Raw genomic sequence first — 27,856 nt, forward strand, 5'->3', positions numbered from 1 at the left:
AAGATCTCCACAGGCTGGTGATGTTGTTCTAGACCACCATGTCAATAATGCTCTTGTTCCATTTAATACTTGATTTTCCACCTGAAATTTCTCAATATTCAGTTATTAACTGTTTGGAGTTGAAGTTGTACAATCACATTTATAAATATAACTGGAAGCAGCAAATTGGTAAAGCCCAGGAATGGGCCAAAGCGAAATATTTTGGATGTGTCAGATTTACATTTACATTTAGTCATTTAGCAGACGCTTTTATCCAAAGCGACTTACAAGTTGGTTAGGTAATGGAAGCAATTGGGACAGCACAAGTACAACAAAAGCATAAGTGCAATCAAAAAGAAGACTGGTCTCATATAGCCTAACACAGTATACAAAATCATTCATTCATACTTTTTTTATGGGTAGAGAAGAAAAGAGAAGAGAAGAAAATAGAGTCAGAACAGATCAGTAAGATGTTGGCGGAAGAGATGTGTTTTCAGGTGTTTCTTAAAGATGGCTACAGAATCTGCAGATCTTGTAGCAGCGGGTAGATCATTCCACATAGGTGGAACAGATACGGAGAAGGTGCGCGAGAGAGATTTTTTACCTTTATGGGATGGGACCACAAGACTCCGTTCGTTTGCAGAGAGTAGGGATCTGGCGGGTGTCTGTATTAGGGAGTGAAGATAAGGTGGTGCCAAACCAGTGGTGGTCTTGTAGGCCAGGAGCAGAGTCTTGAATTTGATGCAAAGTCTTGAATTTGATGCGATTCAAGAATCAGATGAATAGACATGAGCCAAGGTTTCAGAGGACAAAAAGCTAGGCCAGATTTACTAAACAGAGCAAAAAAGCGTGAGCTCACTACAACAAGGCAGATGGGAGTGGACATTTCTTCAGGTGATTTACTAACAATGCACACATTTAGAAACACAGGCACAATTTGTAAAACCGCATGCAAGTTGTTCGTGCTTACATGACACATTGGCACCAGACTGTAACTGTGCTTTTATAGACTGTAACTGTGCTTTTTTCCTGCCGTTTGTAAAATAATATATACACAACATGTGCTTTGAAACAAAACACCCTTTTACCGCTTTGGCTTTATTTAGTTGAACACCTGTGAAATGTGCGCATGTCAACAGATTAAATCGGATTTGAAGCTTGTCAGAAAACCATGTAACACTACATTCAGATTGTACAATCTGAACAAATTCAATCTGATGTGTCCATGTAACCCTAACTTGTGTTTGGAGAAAATGATTTGTATGATTTGTAATGTGTAAGAAATGAATAAAAACTTCTAGTCGGTCCCTTTAAGTGAACATAAAGTGTTCAGATCACTGTATAATCTGTTTTAAGCACACTAACAGAGTTTAGAAAAATGTGTCAAATCTAAATGCATATATAGGATATTAATTATAAACTATAAATGATGAAAATGACAAAAACCAAGTATAAAACTGATATGTAATTGACATTAAAAACAAAGCAGCGACAGAAGTGTTTTTAAACTGATGTGAATCAGATGTCATCAATATAAAACACATACTCACTCGATAGGACTGCAGAATTAAAACAAAACCATTAATGCTGATTATTGCCCTTCATTTATATTCTAAATGAATTATTACTGTCAGATTTTATACTGTATCAAAACGTTTTACATGCTACAAAACAAGAGCGAAAAGCGTTTTGGAAAGACTGATTCTCTTGTAACATAAAACATGAAAATCAAAAATGAATGTTACTATAATGCTGTTATCAACATTGGTTCATCATCTAATTTAGATTGTGACTGTCGCAGTCATTTTTTTCATTATGTAGGGGACGTTTTTCCCCTTTTATCTTGAATTTGGAGGGCAATTTTGTTTATCTTGTTGTCATCTTTCCATAGCCTCAGTTAATTTCCAAACCTGATGTAAACATCTCCCTTATAATGAATTATCTGTTAATGGAGCCTAATTTACACAGTGAAAAGTTTTTGAGGAATCCTAAACCCAAGGCTAAAGGTGAAACAGACTTTTAATATGATGATATCCTTCTTCAAAACTGCACTGCCCTCTCGCCAAATGTCCAAATAAAAGCTTCTTACAATAAGAGGTGAAGTCAGATGTCAATCAATATCAAACTGCCAGTAGCGTATACAATTTTGGAGTGGCATAAGGGTCCCTAGTTAGACGTCACCCCTACACACTGCCACAGGCTTGTCATTGTGAAATCACCATTATAAATGAGAGTCTACAGAGAGACTCAACAAGTAACTGAAGGATCTGAGTTTCTTACCATAAAAGCAATCTGTGAACAAATTACATTTCATGAGTTCTCCTGCCCATTCAGTCTTAACCAATAATGGTAAACAAACTTGGCTCGTTGTCCTCGAAAGGGCCTTGAACCTGAGGCCGGGCTCGACCTCCTAGCTTAACCTACCATTAGAACTTCATCTTGTCTTAGTTGGACATACAATGACCATAAAAAGTGTCATAAAAAGGTATAGAAAATAACGAGTGTCAAGATGGCGTGGGGGTTGAACAAGTAGTTTTGATCAATTATGATCTGAAAAATGCATGAACGCGATTGAGAAAATCTGTGCACTAATAGTGAGAGTGATGTCACTGATAACATCTTAATCCGCATTACTGCCAAGTATTATCATGACTGCAGAAGGGTGTCTTCTCCATCTCCTTTAACTGTGTTCTGGTACGGTCTGAAGGGCATCTTCTGGATCTCTGTCCACATCCACATTCTGAAACATCAGATCAAGAGAAAATGTCTTTATATAACAACACACACTGAAAGATTTAAGTATGCTTATAACACCAGTGTGTTCAAAGGGTTAAAGAACATTCAGAGCTTTGGCTGGCACTGAGCCAGAGACAGACGTACTCACATATCACAACTATGCAGTGATTTGAACCACATACAGTAAATACACGTGCGCACAGGTAGAAAAGACATCTAATGTCAATCAAAATGGCAAAAAGAATCCATTTAATTTGACAGATGCGATTTATTCACATTAGATACACACACTGGAAGCAACTGTAAAGCTCTCTGTTCTTCTACCAGTTCACCAGCCACTTATATTTGTGTATTTTGAGAGAAGTGGATGAATTCAAGGTCGTTCAATCCCACAGATTTGTGTCTTGTTTAGCTTGTCCTTAATAAAAAAGGGGCAGCAACATAGAGCGATATGGCCCCCTCAGGTGGAGACCCGCGGTGCCAGCAAAAGGCTGTGGTATAACCCCCCTTAAAGGCAGATTCCAGACGCCTTCAAAATAGTCAAGTCAAGTCATCTTTATTTATGAAGAGCTTTTCACTATTTTTACAAAGCAGCTGTACATGAAACATATTGACTATAAGCAAAACATTTAAAGTTATACACAGAAGCATAATGTGTGGTCTGCCTGATTTATAAAAAAAAATCAGTAACCAACAAAACAAGTTCAAATAAGTTTTAAAGCCGAATTTACTGTTATGAAAAAAGGCTAAATGAATAAATGTTCTCAGTTGTCTGTATTTCTACTTGTGCACAGCCTATCCTGGGCACCAAAGTTGTTGTCCACATGGACTGATTTAAGTGTTGCACATAAAGACAATTTGATGAATGTTCATCTCTGCATGGTTGCCCATGCTCTGTATGATGTGTTTCATGCCTTCCTGTAACTAAATCCGTGCGTATGTTTGTATCGTAGTACACCATGCCTATTTGCATTGATTTGGTGCTATTTCCGTAATAAAGTAGATTGATTGTCTGATGTTTATTTATATATATTTGTGTATCATGTCAGATTGTAAATGGTTCTCATTATATATGGTTGTAATTATACTTCTTTATTGTTCATTTACACCATTAATACAAATATCATTGCTATATGAGTATGGGTAACTTAAGTGGAGGGTAAGTGTTGCAGATGTCAACCAAGCCTTTTCAATCACTGATTCTTTTACCAAACCTGTCCATATTTGGCCGCCATACCAAAGATATTAATAGTAACAAGATGCGGCACTGCCATTTCAATGAATGGACAGGAATGCAACGCTCGATATGGCTCTCTGGCGAAGGAAGTCAGTGGAACGAGCCAATCGTCAGTCAGTAAAGACTTATGACTCTCTGGGGCAGGGCTCTCGTGAGGCGCTTGGCAGCCGGTGCGCAGGCGTAGCAAATGAGGTGACATCGATAAAGGTGATTTTTAGCGCGATTTAAGTTTAGAAGACCAAGCTAGTCCATGTCCATGCTTTAACGTTGATCACAAATGTGCTGTTGAATTGTGATTTTTGCCAGCGATTTTAGAAATATCTGCATTTCCCCTTTCAAGTAGATGGGACTGTGAACTTGCTATGGCGTAGGTGGCTGCCTGTGGCGGGTTAAGGTTAGGGCACACATAGTCAAAAGCCACTAGTGTTTAGATGGTCGGTGTGGTAGCCGAGGCACACACACAGTCATAAGCCACTAGTGTTTAGATGGTCGGTGTGGTAGCCGAGGCACACACACAGTCATAAGCCACTAGTGTTTAGATGGTCGGTGTGGTAGCCGAGGCACACACAGTCATAAGCCACTAGTGTTTAGCTGGTCGGTGTGGTAGCCGAGGCACACACACAGTCATAAGCCACTAGTGTTTAGCTGGTCGGTGTGGTAGCTGAGGCACACACACAGTCATAAGCCACTAGTGTTTAGCTGGTCGGTGTGGTAGCCGAGGCACACACACAGTCATAAGCCTCTAGTGTTTAGCTGGGCGGTGTGGTAGACGAGGCACACACACAGTCATAAGCCACTAGTGTTTAGCTGGTCGGTGTGGTAGCTGAGGCACACACACAGTCATAAGCCACTAGTGTTTAGCTGGTCGGTGTGGTAGCTGAGGCACACACACAGTCATAAGCCACTAGTGTTTAGCTGGTCGGTGTGGTAGCTGAGGCACACACACAGTCATAAGCCACTAGTGTTTAGCTGGTCGGTGTGGTAGCTGAGGCACACACACAGTCATAAGCCACTAGTGTTTAGCTGGTCGGTGTGGTAGCCGAGGCACACACACAGTCATAAGCCACTAGTGCTTAGCTGGTCGGTGTGGTAGCTGAGGCACACACACAGTCATAAGCCACTAGTGTTTAGCTGGTCGGTGTGGTAGCTGAGGCACACACACAGTCATAAGCCACTAGTGTTTAGCTGGTCGGTGTGGTAGCTGAGGCACACACACAGTCATAAGCCACTAGTGTTTAGCTGGTCGGTGTGGTAGCTGAGGCACACACAGTCATAAGCCACTAGTGTTTAGCTGGTCGGTGTGGTAGCTGAGGCACACACATAGTCATAAGCCACTAGTGTTTAGCTGGTCGGTGTGGTAGCCGAGGCACACACAGTCATAAGCCACTAGTGTTTAGCTGGTCGGTGTGGTAGCTGAGGCACACACAGTCATAAGCCACTAGTGTTTAGCTGGTCGGTGTGGTAGCTGAGGCACACACACAGTCATAAGCCACTAGTGTTTAGCTGGTCGGTGTGGTAGCCGAGGCACACACACAGTCATAAGCCACTAGTGTTTAGCTGGTCGGTGTGGTAGCTGAGGCATACACACAGTCATAAGCCACTAGTGTTTAGCTGGTCGGTGTGGTAGCTGAGGCACACACAGTCATAAGCCACTAGTGTTTAGCTGGTCGGTGTGGTAGCTGAGGCACACACAGTCATAAGCCACTAGTGTTTAGCTGGTCGGTGTGGTAGCTGAGGCACACACAGTCATAAGCCACTAGTGTTTAGCTGGTCGGTGTGGTAGCCGAGGCACACACACAGTCATAAGCCACTAGTGTTTAGCTGGTCGGTGTGGTAGCCGAGGCACACACACAGTCATAAGCCACTAGTGTTTAGCTGGTCGGTGTGGTAGCCGAGGCACACACATAGTCATAAGCCACTAGTGTTTAGCTGGTCGGTGTGGTAGCCGAGGCACACACACAGTCATAAGCCACTAGTGTTTAGCTGGTCGGTGTGGTAGCCGAGGCACACACACAGTCATAAGCCACTAGTGTTTAGCTGGTCGGTGTGGTAGCCGAGGCACACACACAGTCATAAGCCACTAGTGTTTAGCTGGTCGGTGTGGTAGCTGAGGCACACACAGTCATAAGCCACTAGTGTTTAGCTGGTCGGTGTGGTAGCTGAGGCACACACACAGTCATAAGCCACTAGTGTTTAGCTGGTCGGTGTGGTAGCCGAGGCACACACACAGTCATAAGCCACTAGTGCTTAGCTGGTCGGTGTGGTAGCCGAGGCACACACACAGTCATAAGCCACTAGTGTTTAGCTGGTCGGTGTGGTAGCTGAGGCACACACACAGTCATAAGCCACTAGTGTTTAGCTGGTCGGTGTGGTAGCTGAGGCACACACAGTCATAAGCCACTAGTGTTTAGCTGGTCGGTGTGGTAGCTGAGGCACACACACAGTCATAAGCCACTAGTGTTTAGCTGGTCGGTGTGGTAGCCGAGGCACACACACAGTCATAAGCCACTAGTGCTTAGCTGGTCGGTGTGGTAGCTGAGGCACACACACAGTCATAAGCCACTAGTGTTTAGCTGGTCGGTGTGGTAGCTGAGGCACACACACAGTCATAAGCCACTAGTGTTTAGCTGGTCGGTGTGGTAGCTGAGGCACACACACAGTCATAAGCCACTAGTGTTTAGCTGGTCGGTGTGGTAGCTGAGGCACACACAGTCATAAGCCACTAGTGTTTAGCTGGTCGGTGTGGTAGCTGAGGCACACACATAGTCATAAGCCACTAGTGTTTAGCTGGTCGGTGTGGTAGCCGAGGCACACACAGTCATAAGCCACTAGTGTTTAGCTGGTCGGTGTGGTAGCTGAGGCACACACAGTCATAAGCCACTAGTGTTTAGCTGGTCGGTGTGGTAGCTGAGGCACACACACAGTCATAAGCCACTAGTGTTTAGCTGGTCGGTGTGGTAGCCGAGGCACACACACAGTCATAAGCCACTAGTGTTTAGCTGGTCGGTGTGGTAGCTGAGGCACACACACAGTCATAAGCCACTAGTGTTTAGCTGGTCGGTGTGGTAGCTGAGGCACACACAGTCATAAGCCACTAGTGTTTAGCTGGTCGGTGTGGTAGCTGAGGCACACACAGTCATAAGCCACTAGTGTTTAGCTGGTCGGTGTGGTAGCTGAGGCACACACAGTCATAAGCCACTAGTGTTTAGCTGGTCGGTGTGGTAGCCGAGGCACACACACAGTCATAAGCCACTAGTGTTTAGCTGGTCGGTGTGGTAGCCGAGGCACACACACAGTCATAAGCCACTAGTGTTTAGCTGGTCGGTGTGGTAGCCGAGGCACACACATAGTCATAAGCCACTAGTGTTTAGCTGGTCGGTGTGGTAGCCGAGGCACACACACAGTCATAAGCCACTAGTGTTTAGCTGGTCGGTGTGGTAGCCGAGGCACACACACAGTCATAAGCCACTAGTGTTTAGCTGGTCGGTGTGGTAGCCGAGGCACACACACAGTCATAAGCCACTAGTGTTTAGCTGGTCGGTGTGGTAGCTGAGGCACACACAGTCATAAGCCACTAGTGTTTAGCTGGTCGGTGTGGTAGCTGAGGCACACACACAGTCATAAGCCACTAGTGTTTAGCTGGTCGGTGTGGTAGCCGAGGCACACACACAGTCATAAGCCACTAGTGCTTAGCTGGTCGGTGTGGTAGCCGAGGCACACACACAGTCATAAGCCACTAGTGTTTAGCTGGTCGGTGTGGTAGCTGAGGCACACACACAGTCATAAGCCACTAGTGTTTAGCTGGTCGGTGTGGTAGCTGAGGCACACACAGTCATAAGCCACTAGTGTTTAGCTGGTCGGTGTGGTAGCTGAGGCACACACAGTCATAAGCCACTAGTGTTTAGCTGGTCGGTGTGGTAGCTGAGGCACACACAGTCATAAGCCACTAGTGTTTAGCTGGTCGGTGTGGTAGCTGAGGCACACACAGTCATAAGCCACTAGTGTTTAGCTGGTCGGTGTGGTAGCTGAGGCACACACACAGTCATAAGCCACTAGTGTTTAGCTGGTCGGTGTGGTAGCCGAGGCACACACACAGTCATAAGCCACTAGTGTTTAGCTGGTCGGTGTGGTAGCCGAGGCACACACACAGTCATAAGCCACTAGTGTTTAGCTGGTCGGTGTGGTAGCTGAGGCACACACAGTCATAAGCCACTAGTGTTTAGCTGGTCGGTGTGGTAGCTGAGGCACACACACAGTCATAAGCCACTAGTGTTTAGCTGGTCGGTGTGGTAGCCGAGGCACACACACAGTCATAAGCCACTAGTGCTTAGCTGGTCGGTGTGGTAGCCGAGGCACACACACAGTCATAAGCCACTAGTGTTTAGCTGGTCGGTGTGGTAGCTGAGGCACACACACAGTCATAAGCCACTAGTGTTTAGCTGGTCGGTGTGGTAGCTGAGGCACACACAGTCATAAGCCACTAGTGTTTAGCTGGTCGGTGTGGTAGCTGAGGCACACACAGTCATAAGCCACTAGTGTTTAGCTGGTCGGTGTGGTAGCTGAGGCACACACAGTCATAAGCCACTAGTGTTTAGCTGGTCGGTGTGGTAGCTGAGGCACACACAGTCATAAGCCACTAGTGTTTAGATGGTCGGTGTGGTAGCTGAGGCACACACACAGTCATAAGCCACTAGTGTTTAGCTGGTCGGTGTGGTAGCTGAGGCACACACAGTCATAAGCCACTAGTGTTTAGCTGGTCGGTGTGGTAGCTGAGGCACACACAGTCATAAGCCACTAGTGTTTAGCTGGTCGGTGTGGTAGCTGAGGCACACACAGTCATAAGCCTCTAGTGTTTAGCTGGTCGGTGTGGTAACCGAGGCACACATGATAATACTAATAATAATTCATTTAAAGAGTGCTTTTCTGGACACTTAAAGCGCTTTACATGGAAGGGGGATTCTCTCTGTCCTGCGAATTTGCATCATGTGAGTGTGTGAGACCAATAGAAGATCAAAATGAAAAAGCGTGACCTCTCGGTACAGAAATGTAAAGATGGAGGAATCGCTGCCGCCCATTTTTGCAGCACCGTCCAAACTAATTTTGCATGCTCAAACTCTATTCTGACCGTGGCATTTAGGCTAACTGAGTGCAGAGAGCTAAATAAATACATATGTATATATATATAGACAATAATTATTTTTAGTATGGTAAAGGATAGAAAGAGTGAAAGAAAAAAATGAAATAGGAATATTATTATGTCAGCTGTTTTTGAAAAAAAATTATCTTTGTAAAGAATGTAACCAATTTGTTACCCAAAATAACAAATTCTGTCACCATTTACTTACATTTTTTAAAATCTCTTTACATTTCTTTGTTTTGTTGAACACAAAGAAAAATATTTGAAAGGATGTTAGCAATTTTCTGTTCTGGGACGTCATCCACTACCATAGTAGAAAAATTATATATACTTTTTTTAACACATTAAATTAAATTTTGATTATATAACACTTTTCACAATCTTCATTGTTAAAAAATACTATGGAAAGTTAAAGAGAGTATATTATTAAGATACATGGTATTATTGCACTTTTTTCTGTATGTAATGTACACTGATGAAACCTAACTGAAAGAAATGCAATGTTGTTTATACGATTGTTCTCCCTCGTCCAATTGCTTCAACGCCTTGGCTTGCAGGATAGCCATGGCATGAAGAGCAGAGGCAGCTTGACCCGCAGCAGTGTAAGCCTTCTTCAACAAGACTGTCGAAGAAATCTTACATGCCTTCGAAGGGAGCCTTGGTCGACCCCTCCAGGTGAAGTTAGGACGACGGAGCTCGTTAGCTCCAGCTACCATGCTTCAAAACCTAGCATATGCTGTTTTTTTTTCAATAGGAATATACACACGTGTTCAGTCTGGCCGATAAGAATAGAGTGTGTCATCATCAAAGCTTTCAAAGTTGATCTGGGGACAGCGGCTGGTCTCGCTTTGCTCTTAAGTCAAATAAGACATGTTTTAACAAAAATACATTGCATCTGTCAGGTGGTCATGATGACATCACGATCAGATTTGGTTTGGTAAAAACAAGAAAAGAGCCCATGTTTTCAGAACCCTTGTTTTGGTTCTGAAGGTCAAAGAAAGGGACAAAAATGGAACGAGGACGAGTAAATGATGTCTAAATGTTTTGTTTTGGGCTGAATGAAATATAGAATGCTCTTGAGTGTTAATGTACTCACCGCTGGTCTTTCTCTGTGTGTGTTCACTGCTTCAACATTCAGAAAGATTGATTCAACATCACAGCCTTGACAGACAACAAACAAATAATGAACATAATGGGCGTATACACATTATCGAGAAACATAATGGCTGTAACGATTTTAAATATAAAATGTATACTTTAAAAACTGTAAAAAAGATTGTAATTATAATAATGGTTTTCTCTACCCTGCACAAGAATGATTTTAGCCTAGAAATGAATTATTTTCTGTTTTATTGTTTTTTAGTTGGGAAAAATACTCTTTGTTCTACCTGATGTATAGTAATATGAAGAAAAATAAAACGAAGAAAAAGATTGAGAAAAGTGTCCATGATTGATGTTCTTATCCTCCATAAAAAAATGTAAGACTATTTACACACACACCTTGTTTTTACATTTACATTTACGTTTAGTCATTTGGCAGACCCTTTTATCCAAAGCGACTTACATTGCTTTATCCTATACATTTTACATAGGTATTTGCAATCCCCTAGTATCGAACCCACAACCTTGCGTTGTTAATGCAATGCTCTTACCACTGAGCAACAGGAAAGTTTTTAATGCCTATACTGACATTTGTTGCAGCAGTATTTTTTATCGTGACGTTTAGTTTGATATTTTGAAAAAAAGTTTTGGTGTAAATGATTTTGTACTATAGACACTCACCGTAGGCCACAGGTGTGAGCTTCAGCACTGTATGCAGCGGACACTTCAGATACGGCAGCTCATCTAAACACAACAGCACATGTACACACACCCCAGGAGCTCAGTCAATCACTTTTACACAAGTCAAAATTCAAAGTCTAGCCATAGTTTTCATGTGACGCCCCACTGACGGGCAAAAGAAGGCAATCTGCCATTGTCCGTCATGTTAAAATGGGCGATTTCTGTTGTCTATGTTAAATAACCAATAGTTGTTGAGCAATAAAATGTACCAATCATTGAGGAGGCCTGAAGTATACTTCTACAGAATCCTGACCAAAACTGAGAATTTGTGACATAAATCTTACATAAATTGTTGTCCTGGACCAGGCATACCAAAAAAAGATCTGTAATGCGGTGTTAGACGTACAGTATAGTAAATAAACTTAAAATCCAATGATTAGCAAATCCTTTTGCACCTTTATTCGACCCTTATATCACTAAATACATGTCTACTTTATTGTTTATTAGGTCTACCTGCACTTTTGTCCAGAAAATATGCCAGCAGACAGCGCATGACGGCCTGATGACAGATGACCAACACATTCTCCTGTCGCTCCAGCTCCATGATCACGGGCTCTAAACGCTGAACCACATCCTCATACGACTAACACAAACACATACACACACACACACAACACATGCAGAGTTGAACGGATTTTTAGAACGGATAACTCATTGAAATAATGCGATTAATCGTGATTAAATTTTTAATCGATTGACAGCCCTAGAATACAGATTATCCAGGGTAACCCATAGTGTGAAAAGTCTTACTGTTGTGTGTAATTAAACGTTTTCTCACAATGCAAAGAAAAGCGTTCACATTTTTTTTACAACATTGTTGTCATGTACAGTAAAGGCACTCCGAGAGCCTGTCTCCACAGTTTTTACTAAACCTTTATTGAGGATAATCAAGTAATAGCATGGCATGAGCTATAGCAGATGAACATTCAGTATGAGTAAAGATGAATGCTTACAAAACAACTGTAAATCAGTAACAAGTATTGGCAAATACCAGCATGTTTCATTATAACCTAAAGCACAGGTGTCAAACTCAGTTCCTGGAGGGCCGTAGCTCATCAACATCTTCAGGAATACTAGAAACTTCCAAGCAGGTGAGGTTTAGAGCTGGCTGGAGCTAAACTGTGCAGAGCTGCGGCCCTCCAGGAACTGAGTTTGACACCCCTGCCCTAATGCATCATTCACCTGTCACGTGATTTGTTCATTCAATCAGACAGCTGTGACTCACCTCACCCTTTGGATAACGATAGTGGTATTTATCTTGGTCTCGGAGCGCAAACTCCTCAGGAAAATGATTTTGAATCTCCTCATACGTCATGTCCTCACACACACCCTGCGGATACACATTTCATGACAATAGTATCTCATCATCTCACAGTCAAAACCCACAACAACAGTCAATGTCATACTGGCCAGACTCACTGCATCGATCTCATTCAAGGCTTTCCACTGTTCGTAAGGTACACCAATGGCTTCAGCGCTTTGGATGGTTCTTCTCTTGTGACTGGTCCAGATCTTCAGGTCAGGGATACACTGATGTCGGATGTACTCGCCCAGAACAGCAGCAAACTGACACAAACATCAACATGCACAGCTAAAATTTGGCACCTTGTTGCCAAGATTTGTTATACAACCGCTTAAACTGACACAGCTCATCTGCGAGTCTTCTGGATCCAACATTTGGCAATGCCAGACTCTACATCATTTCTATTATATTTGGTTATTAAACTGCAGTGGCCTAGGATCATGTCATGTTATTCCCCCTTACCTGAGTTTTGCAGACCTCGCTTAGGAATCGTCTAGATCAAAGCGAGTCGGCTCCAAATAGCCTGATACCTGGTGCTTCTCCAAAGTGCCCTTAAAGTCTGTTGTTGTTTTTCTCACGGAAGGTGTTGTGTAAGGAATAATGTACAGGCAGCCGGTTGTTATGGCAGAAATAATCCCTGACAGTGTGATCAGGACGTGAAGCGGAGGGTCTTATATCACACTGAAGGGGCTTATTTTTGCGATAACAGTCAGCTGCTTGTACATTATCCCGCTTATTACACGGCTACTTGCCACATAAGAAAAACTGGACATGAAATGTGAATTTGAAATAAATTATTACCTTATTTTTGCTAATTGCAGACCTACCGGGTGGAAAAGCTGTTTCCTTTCGGTTTTAATGTAAAAAAAGACATTCAAATGTCACGAACAGGCAATTTGGTTTAATCGTTTGTAAATGTAATGTCATATTAGGGATGGGTACAGAGTTGTTAGTTTTGAGAGGTTGTTATCTGGGAATAACAAACCTGCAAATGTTTCGACTGAAAGCTGTGTAATTATCAAATGACCATATAAAATATTCTACATAAATATTCTGTTTCCAGTCATTTACTCCTGTGGTATGTAGCCATGTAATGAGCGGGATGATTTATAGCCAGTGGTTTACCCTGATTCCCCCCGGCGAGAGACCAGAATCGCCTCCGATGCGTCCCCGAACGTTGAGCTCACTCTCTCCGTGTCGACAGAGGTAGATGGTGCGAGGGGTGACGTGAATGTTCATCAGGTAGTAGACGCTACGGCTCTGAATGTGATCCTGAACCTGATTCACCAGAAACCTGCTTCCCACGTTAAAGATCTTAATGTACGACAGATTCCTGTGAACACACAGAGACCACATACTAAACTCTTAAAACTGACATGAACATCACTGCTTTCATTTCACATTGATATTTAAGTCTTAAAGATGTTAGTTAAACATTTCATTCACTTCTTAATATTCTGCTGGTTGTATTTTGGTCTAATGTTTGTGACACTCAAACGTGAACGTTTTTTAAAGAGGTGCTTGTTTACAAATTTACAAGTTTTACGTCTAGCTAACATTCCCATTTAACTGTTTGGTTAAATTCATTAAATTCAAAACAAGAAAGAAGTGTATAATTCTGCATAGCTATGAACACATAGTTTCTGCACACTGCATTAGGAAATGTAAGTATATTAAGTGTAGTTACCAGGATTTGTATGTATGCTGAAAATCATTTGTCCAAATTGCATGGCTAAGCTATAGTTACTGGAGTGAAAACATGGTTTATTTGTGGTTGCCATGGTTTAACTACAGTAAGCTTGTTTATGTCATGACCAAAATTGTGAAATATTTAAGGTTGGCGGCGGAATGAAACTGTTCTGGCCAAACTCTCTGGCTGGCCGTGTAGCCTTGCATGTGTAGAAGCCGGCATAGCCAAATTGTTGGATCTTGTGTCTGGATCAGTAAAAGAAGAGCCATAACCCCCCTCCCTTTTGTCCTGGTTTCTTGATACCAACATCCAAAGACCAGGACCCAGACCTGACTCCAGGATGGCCTAAATTTAGATTGGTTCTCCACCCAAAAGTGTTCATAACCTTTTTTTTCTTGTGATATTTACAACTCCTAAGCTTCAAAGGAAACAAAGGGGGTGTGAAAAGTCTCTCTGTAAGGGCCCACCTGGAACTTACGACCTGCAGTTCACCCGGAGAAACATCGGTGTCAAAACTACACTAGACTGTCATTTTTCTTTAAATATCTGTTCATTTCTCTCTTATATGTTGTCACTCTTGCCATTTTAAATCATTTAATCATGATGTAAATATGCAGGTTTGATTCAGGCTTTGTTTGTATTCGTACATCCGAATGAATCACAAATTAATGCGATTCAAACCTGGCATATCTTTGTACCTAAATGTTTGTCTCTTGATTCCCTCCTTGTTGATATTTGTTGTGTGACCATCGAATTCTTTATACTCTTTATGTAATAATCTGGACTGGTATTTTGTAAAATTGCTAGGAGATCATAAAGATGCAAATTAGCTGTTGAGTGGACAAAGAACCTCCTACCTGCTCAACTCTGAATGGTCGATTCAAACTCTAGTGTGCATGCCCTCTCATGCCGTTAAATATCGACCGTGCTCTGAAAAATGAGTTTGGCATTTTTCTATCTACCTACCCTCACTGGAAACTGGTTTATGGCATCTCTTCGCAGATTAAATAAGTAAAATGAAAAATAATCTGTAAAAAAAATATATTTTCTGTCAAATGGATTGACAGATATATACCATAAAATACTTGTTTTTTTCCTTAAAATTACAGGATACAAGGATGAATATTTTTTTTTCGTATTTTTCTTTTAAATTAGTTTTTCTGTAATTTTACAGTTTTTGACCCTATTTCTAAATTACCTGTAAAAAATTAAAGCTGGGCACAGCTGGGGTGGCATAAATAACTGTAAAATGTTTTTTTATCCCGTAAAATTGTTTTTTTTTACTGTTTTTCTTGTAACTGTGCAGTCTTTGTCTTTAATTTTGTGCTATTGTGATCGTATTTCACAAACACAGCATTTAAAAATCAGCATTTTATATGGGAAATATGTAAAAAGAACAAAATTTCGTTTTTTTACTGTGTAGATGTATTACGTCACCTGTCTCTGTCATCATCCAGAGGAACATATGTGAGTTTGTAGCATTCGATCCTCTTGAGAAAGTCAGTGACGGCCTCCTCTTTATCACAGCTAATGTAATCTGGACTGCTCAGCTTCACTTGCTAAACAAACACACACAACATTTTTTTGTATTTCTGTAAGTTGTACAGATGTGCTATAGGATTTATTTCTAATTGTAAAGGATGTTGTTTTGTTTTTATTGTTGGGATTCATATTGTTGGCAGATTTTATGAGGTTATTCTACGGCTGGCTTGTGTTTAAATTTTGTTTCAAAATAAAGATCTGATAGACTGTCTTCAATAAGCAAAATCACTTCTCTTTTCTTCTCCTTCTCTTTCTCTCCGTGGCTGCTTTTAAAATGTATATGTATGCAGAGTGTACATTTAAAAAAAATCTTTCTGCAAAGTATACTTTCTGTTTTGAGATTCACCCAACATCTTATAAGACCAACTCAATACATTAGATGACAAAGAAATGTTGACAACACCCACAGACCATGCAAATGCAACACATACATACAGAGATGTTGATGTAATAAACCAGGAGTCTTCAACTACATTTTTGTTGCTGTTGCTGTGGATTGCCGATTACGTTGTAAATAACATTTCATGGACAACCAATCGAATCGCTTTATAAGACGTACTTTCATTTGGAATGTAGCAGGTTTTTGGACTTTCAAAGATGGACGTCGGACGTGCATTTCTTAAAGCACACCATTCTTAAAGTCTCTCCACTTATTTGAAATGCGGACCAGGTAAAGATGATTTGAGGGCCGCACTTGGCCCGCTCGTCACCAGTTGACTAGCCCTGTAATAAACAAACAATCTTCAAGAAGACATAAATGTACCTTAATGTTTTCTGCAATGATTTCTGGGTCATCACAAAGAGACTCAACAAAAAAGACCTACAGGAAAGAAGAGGTTCATTTTTAAGTTCTGTACCGTTGAATTTACTGGTGAACATGTATAAGTAGAAGTTGGTAATAGGGATGCACAGATAGGATTTTTTGGGGCAATACCGATTTTAACAACAAACAACTATCGTCCTTGTCCGATTCCGATACTGATACTGATATGGGTCACATAATTTACATGCAGTACTATACAATACCAGCTAGTTTTTCTGCATGCAATTTATATCACGGAACATCAATTGGATCCCTGTAAATGTGTCTAAATGTAAATGTAAGTAAAGATAAAAATACAATAAGACAACATGACAATCTTCAAAGATTATTTTTGCTATCCGATGTTTCTTTTATTAAAAACAACTCAAATTTGACATAAAATGGATAATATCTTTAATATATTTAAATAAAGTCTGTGCTGTTACTACTTACAGTAATTATTTTGCTCAGAGAAAAAAATAGGATATTCAGACATCCAACTCATTGCCTCCATTCAGTTCATTAATAAACCAGGGACCAATGAAATCCCTTTGTGGATTATGTGTATTATGTAGTAAATTGTTTTGTATTTTTTTATTTTAGTGTATATACTGTATATGAAAGTATTCTGTTATTTGTAAAATGTCTAAATGTATATAATGTTATTTGTTAAACATGTATTGTAAACGTGTATGTTATTTGTCAAATGTGTCAATTGTATTCTGCACTGTCTGGGGCACGCTCCCAAGCTTTTCACTCACCACGGCACACGTGCTGTTGGTGATGTGACAATAGAAGTGATTGTGCACATCTTGTAGAGCAACTCAGCTACAAGCTACTGTAAATAAACACCAACGGAACCATCCAGACGGAGGGCACATTGAAGCGGTTGATTTAGTCAGACATGTGTAAAAACAATGCTACCGAAATTCACCCGTATGCTAGCAGAGGAAAAAATAAACTAGATCATGTGTATTCCAACATAAAGGATGCCTACAGGGCCGGACCCCTCCCTCATCTGGGACAGTCAGATCACTGCTCACTGCTTCTTCACCCAGCATACAACCACGAAGGAAGAGAACAGAACCTGTCACAAAGGTTAAAAACTTGACCTGAGGGAGCTCTCTCTCAACTACAAGACTGCTTTGAACGAACAAACTGGGAGATATATGAACATCAGGACCTGGAACAATACACAGAAGCTGTTCTGTTCTACATTTAAAACTGCATGGATATTATCACTGTCAACAAAATGATTCGGGTGTTTCCCAACCAGAAACCCCGGATGATATGTGAGGTACAGTCACTACTCAAAGCAAAGTAATCCTTCAGCAATGCTAGAGCCAACTTGAGGAGAGGCATCAAACTCGCCAAAGAGGATTATAAAAGATGATTGAGGACCATCTTACAGACAATAATCAAAGAAGAGTGTGGCAGGGAATTCAATGCATGACAAACTACATGAACAATAATGACAGCATTGTCTACGCTGATGCTTCTCTGGCAGAGGACCCCTTCTTTTCTTGCTTTGAAGTTAAGCAACCCACCACAACTCCAGCACCTTCACCATCGTCTGGCAACTACCATCTCACCCTACAGGAACATAAGGTGAGACGAGTGCTCAAATCCGTTAATGCAAATAATGCACTGGACCGTATGGAGTAACTGGCAAAGTACTCAAAGCCTGTGCCAACCAGCTTGCTGGGGTCTTTACAAAGACCTTAAATCTCCCTGACATCAACCAACATTCCAACCAGCTCAAAATCTTCTACCATAATTACTGTACCTAAACCAGAATAGTCCCACGAACACCAGTAATCACAAAGTGCTTTGAAAGATTGGTCACGCAGCACATCAAATCCAGTTTTCCCTCCACTTTTAACCCACACCAGTTTGTTTACAGAGCAAACGGGTTTACACAAGATGCCATCGCCATAGCCCATAAACCATCTTGAACGTCAGGGATCCTTTGTAAGAAATCTCTTCATAAGCTACAGCTCTGCGTTCGAAACTATTATATCAGACATTCTAATCAGCAAACTTACAAAACAAGGTCTCTCTAACTTCATCTGCGCCTGGAAAAAGAACCAATAGTGTTGTTTTTGGCAGCCTTTCATTTAAGTTATACTCTTGTCTTTGTGTCAAGCTGTCATTTTAGTTTTTATTAGTTTTAGTCACGTTCATACTCTTTTTAGTCTAGTCTAGTTTCAGTCGACTAAAAGTCTGAGCATTTTAGTTTTATTTTAGTCCAAATTATCCATGACTATTTTCGTCTAGTTTTACTCTACGAAAACTGATGACATTTTAGTCTAGTTTTAGTCAATATAAATTGTATTTTAGTCTCTTTTTAGTAATGCAATTCTATTCTAGTCAGTATAGTATAAGAACCTAGTAGTATGGACAAAACCAAATTCTTATTTTAGCTAACCCATTTCAAACAAGGGTATCTTAGGATATTATTGTTACCTTATAGACTCAGTAGACATCCATTCCGGACATGGAAGACACTCTGATTGGAATATACGTCCATTGGTGGGGAAAGGAATATCAAGGTAGAATAAAATGCATTTACATTTATGCATTTAGCAGACCCTTTTATCCAAAGCGACTTACATTGCATTTTTCCTATACATTTTGTTTTCTAAGTACGTGCATTCCCCTGGGTTCGAACCCACAACCTTGCGTTGTTAGTGCAATGCTCTTACCACTGAGCGACAGGAAAACGATTACGATTCAGAGGGCTGCGATGCAAAAGATTCTCGATGCATCTTTTTCCTATACAATACTTTTCTTACTGTGTGACTATTAAAAGAAAGTGTTTGTCATTACCCAGACCGATTTTTCTTCTAATATCCTTTATTAATAAAACAAATGGAAGTGACTTTACAAGTCAACTGGAAGTTTACATTTGCAAGCATTGCAAAGAACCAACAGTAAAAGAGTGACTGCCATCATTGCCCTGTAGAAGCATACAGAATTCAGTAAATTAATTCAGACTTTTTTGCACATAGCACTGGAGCTACAGAGGTTTAAACTTTGGTAGCATAAGCCAAACATTAGGAGCACAAGTATAAATTGCTGTTTGTCAAGTGCAGTTCAACATGAAAAGGCAGGTAACTGACAAAAGACATTCATGTTACATACAGATGGACAAATTAGGGCCATATAATTAAACTGCAGTAACTATAGTAAACTGCAGTCAAATTATTAGATATTATCGTTTTTTTATCTTTACTATAATATACAGTGTTTATCAATTTACTTCAAGGGTAATTTTCAATTACATTTAATTATAGTCATCATCACTTGACCAGCATTTATGTTGCGTCTCGTTTTCGTCACGTGATAAAGGTTCGTTGACGACCATATTTCGTCATAATTTTCGTTGACGAAAGCAACACTACCGCCCATAAACTGTTAAGTTTGGTCCCTATATCTTCTCTGCCACCATGCTCAGCACCGGCTCTCCACAAGGCTGTGTTCTGAGCCCTCTTCTTCACTCCTTGTAAACATATGACTGTACTCCCACTCACCCTACAACCCCATCATCAAATTTGCTGATGACACAACAGTGATCGGATTGATCTCAGGAGATCCTACAAACAATGTGGTCATCTGTTAACAACCTGTGTCTGAACAAATCTAAAACTATCTAGGTCATTCTGGACTTCAGGAGTAGCCATAATAAAACCAGACCCACGTTACCTCAATGGGGACTGTGTGGAAAGGGTCAACACCTTCAAATTCCTGGGAGTTTACATATCCAACGGCCAGTCTTGGTCTGCAAACACCTCAGCAACAATTAAAAAGGCACAGCAATGGCTGCACGTCCTCAGAGTGCTCAGGAAAAACAACCTAGAGTGTCAGGTGCTGTTGTTCTTTTACCGCTCTACCATAGAAAGTGTGTTAATGTACTGCATCTCAATTTGGTACACCAGCTCCACTGCAGCAGACAAAAGAGCTCTGCAAAGAATAATCTACACAGCCTAAAAAAAATCACTGGTTTCCCACTACTCTCCCTGCAAGTATGTCTCACTCCAATTATCTCACAAGGGCAAAAAACATCATCAAGAACACATCCAATCCAGGACACCATTTGTTTAATCGTGGCAGGCGGAACAGATCCCTAAGAGCAAGACCACTTGCTTACAGGACAGTTTCTTCGAAGTTTCCATCAGGACTTTAAATACATAAAATGCACTAAAGGAAATGGCCACTGTAAAACATCTATATATAAACTAAAGGAAGCTGAGCTGAATTAAAAAAACTCAGACTTTTTCCATGTACACCAAAGGCCTATTTCTCGCAAATACTGTTCACAAGTCTGTCAAAATCTGTGTTAATGAGCGCTTCTCTCTTGCCCAGATAATCCATCCACCTCACAGGTGTGACATATCAAGCTGTTGATTAGACATCATGATTATTGCACAGGTGTGCCTTAGGCTGGCCACAATAAAAGGCCACTCTAAAATGTGCAGTTTTATCACACAGCACAATGCCACAGATGTGGGCCTTAAATGGGGGAAATGAACTAGGGATAATGACACTGGGCATGTGAGGGGAATGAAACACTAAGGGCAAGATTACTGGGGCCCGTTTCAGAAAGCAGGGTAAGTGCAAACTCGGAGTAAGTCAACCCCAGAAAACGGAATACTCAGGGTTTTTGGTTTCTGAACGTGAGGTATGTCAAACTCGCAACTGCGGGGTAAGTCAAGCCCATTTCAGAAATCGAGGTATCTTATACTCAAAGTGAGTAACCAGAGTAACATTCTCCGTGAACCTAACCTGGTTCAGGGCAGGTTTTATTCCCGCAAACCCAGGGTATGTTACAATCTCTACCCCTTTGAGAAGCGCGAGCGGTGTTGAAATTGCATACGTCAGTTGTTTATTGATTCGTGTTCCCGCGCTCAATTTAGTCAAACAGAATTTAAAATGGCATGTCCGTTTATTCAGGAACCCATAGATGAGGAAGCTGCATTAATTCGCAGAGAGTTAAATTTATGTCTGGAGAGAATTGTGAGGCACGTTTTATCTTAACTTTTAAGACCAGTTTAAGTGGTATATTTAACATTTCCCAATCAGGCATCCTACTAGCAAGAGCATTTTATTTCTTTAAACTTTCCTGAATGAATGATGTTATTGTATTTCATATTCAGCTGCTGCCTAGATCTTTTATTGCAGAAGGATTGCAGCTACTTGAGAGCGATAGAGACAGCGAGAGCGAGAGAGTTAGATATAATTCCCATTTTCACAGTTTCAACAAAATAAGTGATTGACACATAAACTTGTGCATTAACACGTGCAGCAATTTTCTCCCACTGCTGTGGCTGTGTTGCTCTTTTTTCTAAATATGTGTCATATTCACTGTACACTTGTAACAGTATTTTCAATTCGATTGGCGAGAAATAAACAGAGCGCTGTTTGTCACGTGCCGTTGCCATGGTGAATCGTGCTATCTTCACTCAATTGATGATGGCTTTTTATAGCCATGCTGCACGCGCGTAACCTAGTGTGAACTTTCTCCGAGTGGCTTGAACTAACTCAAATCAGCTGGTCTGAAACTGAAAACTGAGAGTAGAGATTCTCTGAGTAAATCAACTTAGAGTTCAGATTTTAACTCGGTGTTGGTTGAACTTCCTTATTGAAACGGGCCCCTGGAAACAGGAGAGCATGTGATGCAAAGTCACAAGAAAGGTAGCATGCTTCCACACAGAACACAACAACCACAAAAGATATGATACTGTCATGACCCTGTCCTCAGAACTACAAAACAGGATAATGAAATTCGAGCTAGATGAATTTTACAGAAATGTTTGTCTCTTCTGTGTTTGTCTATTTGTTAGTGTCTGTGTGTATATTGCAAAGACATCAGCTTATGATGATAAAAATAATGATTCAAAATATAGATTCAAATATATTAAAAAATCAAAAAATATTGGCATTATTATTAAAAATATTGATAGTATATAATCAGATCCAAAGTAACTAGAAATTAGCTAGTACTTACTTTTACAAGACGTTTTTAAAATAGTTTTACTTGAGTTAAAATTTCTCTAGTTACTTAAAGATTTTGGCTACTCTACCCACCTTTACATGTAAGAGAAGTAAAACTTACTTTATAGCCGTTCTCCTTGGCAAAGCTCAAAATGACCTGTCTGCGTTCTAACGTGGTGTTTGTGGCATCAAAGACCTGCAGGCAACATTTCATGTGAATATTCAAAGCTGTCTACTGACCATATTTGACCACCAAAAATAAACTGAAAACACTGGAGAGAATCCAGCTATACACCACTTGTCGCGTGTGTGTATGTACACTTACCGCCACCTGTCCGTGATCTTGGGTGAAGTAACAGCAGACATCCTTTAATGCTGCCAGAGCACATGCTCTAAACATACACATAAATTACATAAAAGAGCACAGTCACAAGAACAGGTCAAAAGAGAGATTGTTTCTTACTTGCGAATCCTCATGGCCTCTTCATTATCTGGCCGGAAGAATTCATAACTCATATTGGTGCGGACGGCGTCTCGACGGTACTGTCCCACATTAAACACTGATAAATGAATATCACATCTGTCATCAGAGTCCATGAACTGATTCAGGGGTAATTCTAAACCCTGACAAAACAACTCATTGCTGAATGGAATGATATAAAGGCCTTATACCAGCCATTATTAAAGCTGTCAATAATAACATCAAATCTCATCAGCTCATAGAAAACTCTCACCCTTAGTGGGAACTCCAATCCAGTTGAGGTAGCGTGTAAGTTTCTTGGACATGTAGGTCTTTCCACGAGCAGGCAGACCGACCATCACAATCATAGTAGGAGAGTTGGTGAACTGTGGCACTGATGCTGCAACAAACACATTACAGTACATCCTAAGTCTTCAGCCCGTCTCCTTGAGATCATCTGTCCTGGGAAGCTAAGACCCAACCTGCTCCAGTACGCCTGTCCGAAATTGACAATATACCCTATACGAACCCATGACCTTGCCGTTGTTAGTGCCATGAAACCACTGGGCTACAGGAAAACTAGTAACAATTGACATAAGAGTCAATGCCTGCCACAAGACATTCAATTCTTGGGGCTATATTCATCCTTACCGCTAGGGGTCACTCCATGTTTTGTATAAAAAGGCCATCACTCTGCGGCCGCGATGCGCATAACTGTAATAAACACAGAAGCGCATGCATTAAGCGCATCATTCTGTGACCGGGATGTGCAGGAGCACTCGCTTCACTTGATATACTGTGATAGTTTTGTACAACAAACAGAGATGGATAGTAGTAGATTTACCTTTACTAAAGTACATTTTTCAAGTATCTGTACTTTGAGACTGTTTTACGTTTTATAAACAATTACCTCACTACATCATAAAGCATAGACCTACTTCTACTCCAGTACTCCTTTCATTCAGTACTTATGTACATTAAAATCTAGTACCCATCTACTTAAAAAAAGTAAAAGACAAAAACAACATTAATTGATGAAATGTAGTGGATTAATAAGTATGATATATGCTTTAGAATGTAATAAAGTAAAAATAAATGATAAAAAATACAGATATTTGCAAATGTACCTGAATGTAAAAATATTTAGGGTTCCACCTCTGGCAATGAAATATATGTAATTCTACATTGATCAGGAAAACAAACAGTGATAGTGTCAAATCAGGATCTGTATCGGACACTTCTTTTAAGCATGTTTTTAAGACATGTGACAGACTTGCACTCTTACTTCCTGTTGCGCACACCTGCTCTCAAGTGGCTAAGACCGCAAGTGGGGGTATTTGAACACAAACGCCAGTAATATTTTTCTGCCACCTGCTTATCTTAAAAGCTGCTTCTGACCTCAATCAACGTTTCCCCCTACTGGTGAGGAATACAACTATGGCTACAATATAACATGTAACAGGTTGAACCCCTTCAAATCAGAGAAAGGTTTAACATACCCAAGACAGCTTTTCAGATTTTGAACATGATACATTTACATCACATTTAGCAGACGAATTTATCCAAAGCGACTTACAAATGAGGTAAACAAAGCAAATGGAACAACATAATGCTGACTTGCGCGCAGAAACAGTCAGATCGTCAGGCTGAAATGACAGGTGGAGTTGTGTATCATCTGCACAGCAGTTATAAGAAAAGCCATGTTTCCAAATGACAGATCCTAGGGATGTCATGTATATGGAAAAGAGCAACGGTCCAAGCACTGAGTCCTGATGCACCCCTGTATTGAGATGTTGGGACTCAGACACCACACCTCTCCAGGATACTCTAAATGACCTGCCTGTGAGGTAAGACTTGAACCATTTTAGCACCACTCCAGAGACATCCATAGCCTTCAGGGTCGACAGGAGGAGGATGTGGTGGTTAACTGTGTCAAAGGCAGCAGATAGATCCAGTAGGATGAGTACAGAAGAGTTAGAGGTAGCTCTTGCCAGTCTCAGGGCTTCAATGATCGTGAGCAGCACAGTCTCGGTGGAATGACCACTATTGAAACCAGACTGGTTGCTGTCCAGGAGGTTGTTCTGTTCTTCAGTAGCGGGGTAATACAGGCCTCTTTGAAGACTGTGGGAAATGTACAGGTGGGGGGAGATGAGTTGATAATGTGGGTCAAAGAGATGGCCTGGAGGAGATGAGTGTGAATGGGATCTGGCTGGCAGGTAGTCGGGTGGTTAGAAGAGATGACCTTGGAAATGTCATCTTCAGATTGGTCCGAGCGTGTGTCTGGGGTTTGTGCATGTTCCAGAGGCAGTGGCGGCGCCGGCAAAATCATCAGCTGTTAAGTCTGATGGAGGTGAGGGGGCAGGCGGTCAAAGAAAGATTTTATAGAGAGCAAGAAAGGGGAGTTGTTGATTTTATTGTGGTCGTTTTTAGTTTTTGCAGAGGAGACATCAGCAGAGAAACAGGTGAGGAGAGACTGATAGAGATAGACGTCAGTAGGATCTTTAGATTTGCACCACTGGGGAAGCATGTTTAGTGTCTGGAGAAGTTAGGTCAAGATTAAGTGTGATGAGGAAATGATATGATGTGTGCAGCGGGGTGACCTGGGAGTGATGAATGGAGCAGGTGTGTGTGTAGATAAGATCTGAATAAGATACGATCTGAAAGGAAGTATTGTAAGATAAGATACGCATCAACATTTTCAAGATCTTCAAGAAAAGACGCAACAAAATTTACATGAACCAAACATTTCTCAAGTTTGGCTGGACCTTTCCATTTAGCAGACAGTTTTAACTTAAATCCTTCGTCTGTTTTGGACAATGGATGAGGACAGAGCCAAATTATATCCCCTACCTTGAAGTGGGTGGATTTTCTTTTTAGATCATAGTATCGTTTTCGTTTGGTCTGAGCTCCTTCTACGTTCTCCCTTACCAAATGGATCACATTTTACTGACTTTCAAATATTTCATAGATAGAGCTGCTGGGGTCAGGTGGTTGAATCCTGTACTTTCATGCCACTTGGGTTGATTACAAATCTGAACACAGCCAACCAACGGTCCCATTGTTGGTGGTGCTCTACCACATAGGAAGCCATCAAGGTTTTGATGTTTCGATTGATTCTTTCTATAAATTTGTTTGCGGATGGTATGCTGTTGTGAGTTTTTGAGCAACTCCCCATTGTTTAGAAACTGGGTTTATTAGCTGCGATGTAAACTGTGCTCCTTGGTCAGAAACAAGGTAAGTTGGCGTTCCCCATCTAGAGAGCTATTTGTGGAGCTTTAGCTGTGAGCAAGCGTAATAACTCCACACACTTGGACCAGTTGTCTACCATAACAAGCAGGTGTTCATGTTGTTTCAACTCTTTGGAAGTGCCCCATTCAGTCCCATCACTCCCAGCATGTAACATGGCTCCACCATAAGTGTGGACGGCAAAAGTCCTGACAGTTTTGACAGATTAGGTTTGTACATTTGACAGGCCTTACAGTACTCCCATTCATCTGTTCTTATACTGGTCCAGTAGGCAAATTCCAACAATCTGAGAAGTGTTTTTTATTCTCCCCAGATGTCTTAATGGATTATCATGGGAATACTGTAAGAATACATGACGAAGAGAAGTAAAAATAATTAATTGCAGCTTGTCCCCTTGAAGACTGCTAGGGACACTGCGGAACGATAACCCATTCTCATATACTTTACACCAGTGTTATCCACATTAACTGGAGAAGCAATTGTCTTGCTCGGTTCTTGTAGTTCAGGATCATTATTCTGTGCGTTTGCAAGAACCCTAACCCTAACGCACTGAATACTTTAAATTAGAATAAAGTCAGCTACAATAGCGTTAGTTAAGTGAAGTTAAATAGAGAAGTTTTAGGAGAGCCCATTACTCCCAGTGTAATGAGAGCAGCAGCTTATCCAGCCTTAGACCATTTCAGAGACCGTCTTTCTGATTTTAAAATGTACTCTTTTAAGTATGTGTTCAGTTAAATGATCATTTTTCTTTCATGCTGTAAACTACTCACAACAGTTCTCTCAAATTTCAGTTTAAAATATTGTTTCTTTTTGCATTTATTTTCAGAAAATGGAATCTGTAGAAACAGGTGAAAATACCAGAAAGGTTTCTCTGTATTTTTTAGTCAAATACTGCAGTTTAGATTCATATTTAAAAACAAAACAGTCTTATTTCTAAAAATTATTTTTATGTAATGACGTCAATTTTTTTTCATGCTGTCAGTCTTTCACATTACTGTTGAATGACTTTTTGTCCCTCCTGGGGTCTCAATTAAACAAAACTTTTGACACTATACATCTCCAAACACTGATTTGCTCTGCTGCTGCATTTATAGATCAATTCATTTTTACGTTGAGTGTGTGTGTGTGCGCGTGCACGTGTGTGTAAAGGACAGTACACTGGACTCTGTTGAGGTGAACAGCCCAGAGGACAAAACCAACTCACACACGTCAAACAATAAAACACACAAATGATTTTTACTTAATCTTACATCCCAGAATGTGATTAAGCTCTTTAAAGTACTTAATAAAACATATTAATATATATTTTAGAGAAGGATTTTGAGCAATGAATGGTTTATTAGAGAGATTATCTTATGAACACAAAAACGATTACAAAACAAATAGTGGAGTAACTTTGAAAGAGAGAAAGAGAGAGAGAGAGATGTGATCTCTTACAGCCTCTCCTGCCTGTCAATCTGCTGTTCATCCATGGCACCCAGATCTTCTCCAGAGGATTCTGAGTCAGCTCCATCTTAGAGAGAGACGTGTGTGTGTCTGTGCAGTATAACGCAGGTACAGTGTGTGTTTGCACTGGAGGAGGCACACCAGATATTACTCAACACACACTATCTGAACTTGTGTGTGTGAGTGTGGACATGTTTTATATCCCGGCGGGGACCTAAACCTGAATACACACTAACTCATGGGGACTCGTGTCATTGTGAGGATCAAAATTGAGGTCTCCACGGGCACAAAAGCTTATGAATTGTACAAAACGATCATCTAAAAAAAACATTTCTAAAAATATCAGCAAAAGACTTTAGGTTTAGGGCTTGGGTTAGCGGTAGGGGATAAAATATACAGTTTGTACAGTATAAAAACATCACGCCTATGGACTGTCTATGGA

General features: G+C 40.8%; 1 protein-coding gene across 2 annotated transcripts; it reads right to left on the bottom strand.

Annotated features, from left to right (window-relative positions):
- Positions 1-1,424: 1,424 nt before the first annotated feature.
- si:dkey-96f10.1 (6-phosphofructo-2-kinase/fructose-2,6-bisphosphatase) lies at positions 1,425-27,522 on the bottom strand. 2 transcript variants are annotated; one of them, XM_056732183.1, is made up of 14 exons: positions 27,406-27,522; positions 22,997-23,122; positions 22,726-22,822; positions 22,588-22,654; positions 22,384-22,458; positions 16,230-16,286; positions 15,362-15,483; positions 13,360-13,567; positions 12,351-12,497; positions 12,157-12,261; positions 11,385-11,514; positions 10,872-10,934; positions 10,186-10,250; positions 1,425-2,719 (listed from the first exon to the last, which is right to left on the bottom strand). In XM_056732183.1, exons 1-14 carry the CDS (start codon positions 27,479-27,481, stop codon positions 2,660-2,662), a joined length of 1,398 nt encoding a protein of 465 aa, XP_056588161.1. In that variant the 5' UTR covers positions 27,482-27,522; the 3' UTR covers positions 1,425-2,659. The 2 variants fall into 2 exon arrangements, with proteins under 2 accessions (XP_056588161.1, XP_056588162.1); XM_056732184.1 differs by lacking the exon at positions 16,230-16,286 and having other exon boundaries at positions 27,406-27,514.
- Between the last annotated feature and the right edge of the window lie 334 nt (positions 27,523-27,856).

The sequence above is a fragment of the Triplophysa dalaica genome, chromosome 20, assembly GCF_015846415.1.
Source record: "Triplophysa dalaica isolate WHDGS20190420 chromosome 20, ASM1584641v1, whole genome shotgun sequence".
NCBI classification, from domain to species: domain Eukaryota; kingdom Metazoa; phylum Chordata; class Actinopteri; order Cypriniformes; family Nemacheilidae; genus Triplophysa; species Triplophysa dalaica.